General features: G+C 25.3%; 1 protein-coding gene across 4 annotated transcripts in view; it reads right to left on the bottom strand.

Moving 5' to 3' along the window:
• Positions 1-8,148, bottom strand: part of LOC107441188 (collagen alpha-5(IV) chain) — a 72,931-nt gene extending 64,783 nt beyond the window's left edge. For 2 of the 4 annotated variants that reach the window (XM_043051616.2, XM_043051617.2), the window contains exon 1: positions 7,885-8,148. In XM_043051616.2, the coding sequence (XP_042907550.1) occupies positions 7,885-7,953 (69 nt within the window). In that variant the 5' untranslated portion in view covers positions 7,954-8,148. The remainder of the gene's footprint in view (positions 1-7,884) is intronic. The other 2 variants (XM_043051618.2, XM_071179566.1) reach the window with 1 other exon arrangement.
• Between the last annotated feature and the right edge of the window lie 993 nt (positions 8,149-9,141).

A 9,141-nucleotide genomic window follows, 5' to 3' on the forward strand; every position in this document is an offset into this window, starting at 1 on the left:
ATTATATTATATTATATGAGTCAGTCATTAGTCTTATGATGATTTATGACAGTTTACTGTATTTAATCAAAGATAGATTGCTTTGATGTAAAGAAAGAAAGAAAAAGAAAACTTCAATAGTAAAAGTTGGTGATTCTCTTTGCCACGTTTGTTTTATAATATTCAAACAATTATGAGAAAAATATTAAAACTAATTAATTTTCAAACTAGGATTTTTAAAAAAATACATCTGATTGAGCAGAATTTAAAGGTCAAGTTAAATTTCTTCCTCAGTGGAAAACAAAATTAAAAGTTAAATATAGGTTTAAAAGAAACGACGAACTTTAAGACAGAAATTTGTGTTTATTAACTAGCCTTAAATGCTCTATAAGTAGATTTTTTTCCAAGACATTATAAATATGCACTATATCTGACAAACACAGATGTGCTGAATATTTTTAATTAATCAAAAAAAATTCTGACAAAAATCATTTTAGGTCAGTTTTTAAAGCATGAGCATTTTTTCTCTTATTTTTGAACACTCTTATAATAAATTAAAATACTAATTTAGCTAAAAATGGGTTTTGAAGTGTAATTTTACATGTTCTGAAAGAATATCATGTGAAAACTTAGACCAAAATTCTGAAAATTTCAGACTATTTCTTGTAGTTATAATATGGCAAGGTAAAGAAAATGTTTTATGATCATTTTACCCTATATCTGACTTTATATACTGATTGATTAAACTACGTTATTATACTTACTTATTATGCATTATTAAGGATATATACATTACTATACCTTTAAATTCTGGATCTTACATAGTGTCAAGAAGACTTGGTCAAAGTTAAAAATACAGTCTTTTTATCTCATGGAATCGTTAATTCCTTTTTGAAAATCACATGCTTTCTTGGTCTTAAAAGTTTTTAGTAAACGAAAAAAGAACTTTCAAGCATTATTCGGCTCTAAGAAACAAAGTTAAAGCATTATTGAATGCTACAAGGCATACTATTCTGACTTTTTGCGCCACAAGAATAGCCACCTTATTCACCATACTTGAATACAATCAACTTTCCCACTTGATCCTTCTTGGAGGAGCAAGTTTATGCTAAGCCTCATTAGAGTTTCGTTTCTTAAGAAATTTCGTTTCTTGCTAGAGGAATAGGACAGAATATCAGTAGGTGATCGACGGTGCATAGCAGAACATTTTGCGGCACTGTTACAGCTGTGCGTTGCGGGAAAGCATGATTGATTTAAATATTTGTAAATATGATATTAATATTTTTATGTTTATTTGAAAGTTTGCAGACGATATTTTAATAAGCTAAAATTATAATCTATATGTGTTCAAACGATTTTTTTCAACACTGTATCAGATGGGCCATTTTGAATGTTGTGAAAATTCCATTGCGTGGGTGCGCAATTTAATAAACATTATGTAATGGTAAGTTTTTATATTAATTTAAAAAAAACAAATTCAACCGATTTAACTACGTTCCATCTAAAATTTCACTTCCTTAAAGATATGTATCTTTCAACAACAAAGTAATTGAATTTGCATATGAGACATTCAAACATTATCAAATCCTTCATTCTAAATCAACTTTCTCCCACGAAAAATAATCACATTTTATCACTATTTATCGGAAGGATTTACGATTTAAAAACTAGGTGAAATGTATTGAATTTCAAAATGGAAACATCATATCAGATGAAGAAGTTATTGAATTTTTTAAAATATTTTTTTATTGGCCTTACCATGATACAAATTAAAACATATTTTTATATAAAAACATATATTTTTAAATTATTTACAAACATTTAGAAAAAATACAACTGTCCAATTTTCTATTGTCCTAAAAGAGCAAAGTTATTTTCTTTAGCAATTTATTTTTAATAAAGTATTATTCTTTATGCATTAATTTTAATACATTTCTATATTTATTGAAATTTTACATAAAAATAAAAATTATCTACATGAAATTATTGAAAAGGCTGTATCATTAAGTGATTTAATTATAAATGGAATTTAATTAAGAAATATGAAACTGAAAATTTTAATTAATTTTTAAAACTTTCACTTCATAAAATAAAAATACTGACAATCAAGAATTCGTGAACTTGCTTTTTAAATGGTGATTATTTTCTAAACATCGTTGTCTTATTTACTTAAACTATTTTTTAAAAAAAAAACTCATTTTTTTATTAGAGCAAATTATAATATAAATTATTTCAATTTCAAAAATTTTCAATGGTTATTTAAATACTAGTGAAATTTTTAAGAAGAAGAAATGTTTTAGCCTTTTTCTGCACGGAAAATAAACAGTTGAACATCTCATGATTTAGAATCTGTTTTTCGTCTAATGTAATTTTTAAAAGATAAGGAAACATAAAATTTCAATGTCAAAGCTCTTTTTACGATTTTTTTTTTCTATTTTAAGCTTAGAAACATGCATTTTATTGTGTCACATGAAATCTTTGCTTTAGGACAAACTGTAAGAATAGTTATATCCGTGGGTAAAAAAATACGTATTTTACGAACTTATTGAACTACGGGATATTTTCTCCTTCTCTTTAATAAATTATTTTAACATTAGTATGACAACATTCTACGTTTCTTCTAAAAACACTTCTAGAACCATTGTATAATTAGTAATACAAAAGAAAATAATTTTAAGGAATGTTAAAGTAAATTAAAATTATTTTTGCCTTAAATTAAATTAATTTATTTCTAAGAGAATTTTTCACCTTATTTCCTTAAATACAACAAGCAACAAATTTCTGAAATAAAATTTATATTTACACATTTATAGAAGAAAATCGTTTTACAAAATTAAGTTTGCAGAGGAATTTCTAATTAATCCGTTCTTTCATAATTAAATAATATAAAACATTGCATTACTTATCCCATAACTAATGTTAATTAATATGCCATAATTAAGGGTTTTTAAAAAAATGAGTTGACATTTTGACAGACTATAAAAGTATAATAATAGTTCTGATAACACTATACTTTTAAATCTACACTAACAAAAAATATGGTCAAAACTACCAGAATATGATAACAGTTACCATGTTTACCTCTCTAAAAACACTAAAAAATTCGATAATTTTGGTAAATTTGGTTATTTTATCATAATACCTTATATCATGGTACAAAAACCATTCATTCGGTAAAATTTACCTTTTTTATTATTGTATTCTTTACTAAATGAGTGGTAATAAAGACTATAATTTTGAAAGCCAGAATTTTCGGTTGACCATTACCATAAAAACGGAAAAATTAACAATAAAATAGTTTAAATCGTGCACATTTTGGTTTTATTAATTGGATTTAAGTTTCTTTAAACTAGAATTATTATTATCATGCAGTACGGTTATTTTACCAGAATTTTTTCTCCATGCATGATTAAAATGTTGTAAATCAATCTTTTTAGTGTTTCACTAGATTTTTTATGTATTGAATATTTTTTTAGCATCTAAGGACTTTCATGCCATAAAATAAAACCGTAATTAAATTACATAAAAGAGAATTTGACAGCCGTGTATTTTGGAATAAATTAAACATTGTAAGGCAGAAAGGCTAATGAACAACAAATTTATATTCAATAAATCATTTGACTAGCATGTTATTTATTCAGTTTTCGTTAATTTATTTGTTATTATTAATTTCTTTATATGCATACACTTATTCATTTGTAGTTCATAGGATAGTTGGTTTATGGTTTTTCATAAGATAATAAAACGTCAGTTATAAGAAATAATACACAACGTGTTAATAGAAAAATTAAATCAGTTCAAGTAGTAGTAATGGTATGATCGATATTTTTTCAAAAAGAATATTTTTTTCTTTGGTAACTTTTATAAGTTAATTTTACTTATCAATCTAACTTAATTTTGCTATTCTGCAATAAAGTCCATCACAATCTAAAGTCCCATTATTATTTTTACTTTGTCAGTATTACTTTGTTGCAATACTGGTCTTTTGCCAAAATGCAAGTCGCAGCCAAAATACAAAATATTTAGCGTTTTATTTGTTTCAAAGTTGTACAAAGAGTTGTAAAATAAATAACCCTCATATTTAAATTACGTATAAATATGTAAACAAGTAAACCCAATGTTATAATAACAATGATTCAGAGTTAACAGTAAAATAGTTAAAAATATAATTAATTTACATCTATTTATAAATACAAAATCACTTCAAAGATGCTAATTCCTAACATTTATAAATTTTTTTAAATTGAAAACATTAACTCAGGCTTTTTAAAACATTTTATGACTTTATGCGAATGAAAGATAAAATGAAGACAATTTGAAAGTGTTTTGACCTTAAAAACAATGTAATCAACAAAAGAAACAGTTGCAACATTTGTCAGATACAAAAAAAGACGTCTAAAATTCCGAACTGTCAACTTGGAATCAGGGGAAGAATAGTAATTACATTTTAACTTTGTCCTTTGATTAGCGGTATACAAGGAGAATTTCATTTCACTTACTTCTTGAAAGATAGAATGTCTTTTCTTACTCATTATTCAGCCGTTCGCGCAATAAACGGAAGAAATTGTTTTATGCAAATTAACATTCATCACAAAATAAATCATATGATAAATGAAAAGTTATTTAAAAAATAAGAGACGTTCGAAAATATGCGGAGATTATACACTGAAAAAAAAAACTGTAGTCAAAACTACCAGAATATGGTAAAATTCATAATATTTCTGGCTTTATGGAAACACTAAAAAGCTTGGTATTTTTTATCGAAGCGTTTTGGTAAAATTAATTATAAAATATTGTTTCATGATATGTTAATCGAGGCAAAATGTGGCCATTTTATTATACTTTAGAGCAGGACATAAAAACCATTTATTCTGTTAATTATACTCTTCTATTTTGTATTTTTTACTTGTGGGGCAAGAACTATAATTTTAAAAATCATAATTTCCAGTTAACTGTTACCATATGAGCGGAAAAATTACCAAATGAATGACTTTTTTTTTAATCAAAAATTTCTTTTCCATGCAGTGAGATAATTTTAACTGAATTTTTTCTCCTTGTAGTTTCCATCAGTTAAAGAGATTCAAAAATATAGAATAATATCTGATTCTGCAATATTTTTTTTAAACAGTTTTACATTCCTTAAAAATCCTAACATTTCGGAACTCCAAATTTTCTATTGCATTTTTCTTCTTCTATATTTCTCTGAACAATTTAGTATTAACAGAATGCTTAATTAATTGTTAATATAAATTGTATGATAGTTTTCTCTGAACAATTTAGTATTAACAAAATGCTAAATTTATTGTTAATATAAATTATACGATAGTTCTAAATTGTTTTCTTATGTGGGACTAAATATAATACTAACATGATACAGAATTATTTATTAAAATAGTTCTATTCTAGATTAATTAATTGTTTCAATACCATGAAATTGGTACATCAAAAATTGGTTAATCTGAGGCAAAACCTTTTAAAATAGTTTTCTATTTAAATATTATTTGTTAACTGCACCGCAGCTTTATGAAAATTTAGATAGAGTTTCGCGATATTAACTCTTATATAGTTACGCTGTTTGAAACAATTGGAGTGCTTTGATACATCTTATTTTTAAAATTAAAATTAGTACGTTTTAAGAGGAACTATATTGTAGTACTTTTTAGATCAGATTACATGATACTCTGATGCAACTTGAATTGAAACATGGTGTAACTTATTACAGTATTGAAATTACAGAAAACTTGTTTAATTTTCTGATTCAAGGTACTGACATTGTTTCACGAGCAAATTGTTTAAAGTGATTGAATCTTTTGCGATGAAACAATGTACTAAAGAAATATAGAATACTCTAGAACACTAATTTTAGCAAATAGAAAAACATCTCTTGCCAAAAAGAAAGAATGTTAAAGAATGTTATTATTTGATCCTACTTTGACCTTACACTTGGCCTTACACTGACTGTAGATAATAAGCATTCTTATCCCTTTACAAATTCAATTTTGTTACTTGAAAAATTAAACTGAAAAAAATTAAAGAATTAAAGAATAAAAAAGAGCAACAAGAACAGAATCTTAGCTTTCAAGCTTTCGAAGACAAATTCATTTTTTAATCAATCTCCTTATAATATTGTATAGGACATAAAAATAAACTTTTCGGGTTTATTTTAAGTTTTATTTCATGTGAGAACTAAAATTCAACCGCACTTGGTATTTTTTTAAAAATTTTACACTGAATTAGATTCTGTAATTTTAAATAATGATTTTTAAAACAACATAACTCGATAACTTCAAAAAGTTTCAATTTATTCAGTTTAAAATTTAACATTGTATGTTACTAACGCAGCTTCTATTATTTTGACTGAGTTTATTCTTTTTTTATATTAAATGATAAGCTGCTTTTCTAAGGACTTTTTCATTCAATATATATCTCCAATTTATTAAAATAATAAGAAAGAATTCTGCGTGCAAAACAATCTAAATTATTAATAGGCATCCTGTTCGATTTTCAGCTAAAATATAAATCAAATTATAGGTTTTATAAAAATTTGCAGAAGTTCGCAAATGATACTTGGGATATTTAAAAGAAAAACGAATTTTATCCCGGATTTATTTTTGAACTAATTTTGATGCATTTGGTGCTGTTCTAAGATTGCGCTCGGGGACAAATGCTCTCCGTCTGGCTACGCTACTGATGAAAAATAGTCACAACGAGAAAAATGCAGCATGGTAAAAAATATTGGAATTGTCAAGTGCATAACAATGTAAGGGGGATGAAGAAAGTAAATAATAAACCTAAAAGTCATAACAGAAAAAACTAGCTGTAACTTTATATCTAATGAATATCATTTAGGTATAAAGCTCATCAGCATAAACCTGTCATAATGATACAAATCACTTTCACGTAGGTATCTTTTATTTTTAGAAGGAGAATACACTTCGAAAAGACATAGAACAATATACCTTTGTTATCAGTTTGTCACTCCAAATAGTCCCGTGGAAATGGGGAATAGGAAGTGTTATTAAAAAAATATAACTCAAACAGCATTAGAAAAGGGGAAAAAAATAGCTTCACGCGTTAAAAAATACAAATTACAATTTAAAACTAAATTTAAGCTTCATTATACGATATGATTTGAGAGAAATATAATTATTTATTTTTACGTGCTTTTTAAAATTTCAAAAAATACAGATTTCGTATAGATCTATTATATTAGAAAAGGAAAAATAAATTTAAAATTTAATTATTAACTTCATTTAATCACATCAAATTTGAAACTTTTAATTAAGAATTCATGCAACACAAATATTAACCATTTTATAGAAAGCAGTTAAATGACTACTGTTGAAAATTAAAATCTTCATTTGCAATAAATTTTATGGGAAGGTTTAAAAAAATAATTGTATTTTTACTGAAATTTCAAAATAAATATAAGGAAAATAAAATATTTCAAAGCATAATAAAAATACTGTAAAAATACGTCAAGCAATACTTTTATTTTACACTTTTTCCCCAATAACGGAATGTCAACATCCGTTATTGCTTTTATATAGTTTTTACTTGCGTATCAGTATTAAATTTATATTTTAGCGTATTTTTGCTGTTGAGAAATGATTTTGAAATTCAGATTTTTTTGCTGAAGTAGTTTTTATTTAAAAAGTTCTTTTCTAAATATTTCGAATGTTTATAATAAATAAAAAAAACATATAATAGTTGTAAATAATAAAAAATATGTTTATACTTTTTCGATAAAATATTTTTACAATTATATTAAATATCTAAAAGTTTTTTAAAATCTAAATATTTTTATAAAGTAACATAAGATTAACATAAAATTTTAGAAAAAAGTGAATTTTGAGTGGAAAACATTATAATTATTTTAAGAACAATGTATTAATTTTTACTTACTGCCGATTCTGACGATCTTAAAAAGAATAGGTGCACTAAACAAAAAGTAATTATCCACCTAGAAATCATATTCTCCCCCCTTGCTTAAGGGGACGGATACTTCACCTTTTCCCCCGCGCGTGTTTACTTTTTTGATGTTATCCTCTCAATATTATCCTTATTACTCCTCACGCTCTTGTTGACCCTCAGGAAATCGAATCAGCGCGCCGTTTCAAGACTTCGTTTCACGTTTACTTCCGCTGAAAGAAAAGAGTGCCGCGCAGTAACACCTCTTCAATTCGTAGTTTATCCCAGTAATTATTTTTTCACTCAATAACTACCATATTTTTGATACGATTTTTTTTTTTTTAAGATTCGAAGATGATTGGAAAATTATTGTTCCCTTTTTAGGAGTGAATCCTTCTCTTTTTTTTTTAGTTATGATTTTGAAAGATGGAAGTCACCGCGCCTTGTTACCCTTGACAATTATCAGCAAAAAATAATAATAACAGAAATGTAACTTTCATCATTTTCTTTTTTCAATATGAAAATATTAATTTTTTTTTCTCCGAAGAATAAAAAAATATTCAAACTTAAATTATACATAAGGAGATAAATCATGTGTAACTTAAATAATATTTATAAAACATAAAGAGAAACACCACGAGTTATAAATGTAGTTCAATTATTTAGTTTTTAGATAAATATTTGTTTCTGAAATATTAGTTTTATGACAATAAAAGAACATAAATTTTATATTGTGTGACAAATTATATTGGTACACTAATTATAATTATAAACTTGACGATTTTCCTTATGAACAAAGCGCTCAGACTAAAAGGATTAGTGAAGTTTTTACCTATGCATTAGTTTTTGCATAATTCAGAAATTCGCATATATTATGAAATGTTAAAAAGAAAAACAATATTAAAATGCTATTAGTTTTTTGTCAACTATTTTTACATAAGTTTCATACAGTTTCGAGGAAAAGCAGAAAGTAGAAGTACGTCAATGGAATTTCGTATTGAGTGCTGCTATCAAGATTACATACCTGCTATCCCCATACTAACAACTATTAAAAGTAAATTTTATAAATTCAGTTAAAAATTTCAGAAAAATTAAGAAAAATGAGATTATTAGGAAAATGAGATAAAGTATCAGTTATTCTACGAATTTAATGATTTTAAATCTATAAATTTCTAAACAGAAGGCAACCTGCATTAAATTTTGAAAACCTTTTAGTAGTGTCAAAATTACAATTTTAACACTCGTAAGAAA

This window comes from Parasteatoda tepidariorum, chromosome 4, assembly GCF_043381705.1.
Source record: "Parasteatoda tepidariorum isolate YZ-2023 chromosome 4, CAS_Ptep_4.0, whole genome shotgun sequence".
NCBI classification, from domain to species: domain Eukaryota; kingdom Metazoa; phylum Arthropoda; class Arachnida; order Araneae; family Theridiidae; genus Parasteatoda; species Parasteatoda tepidariorum.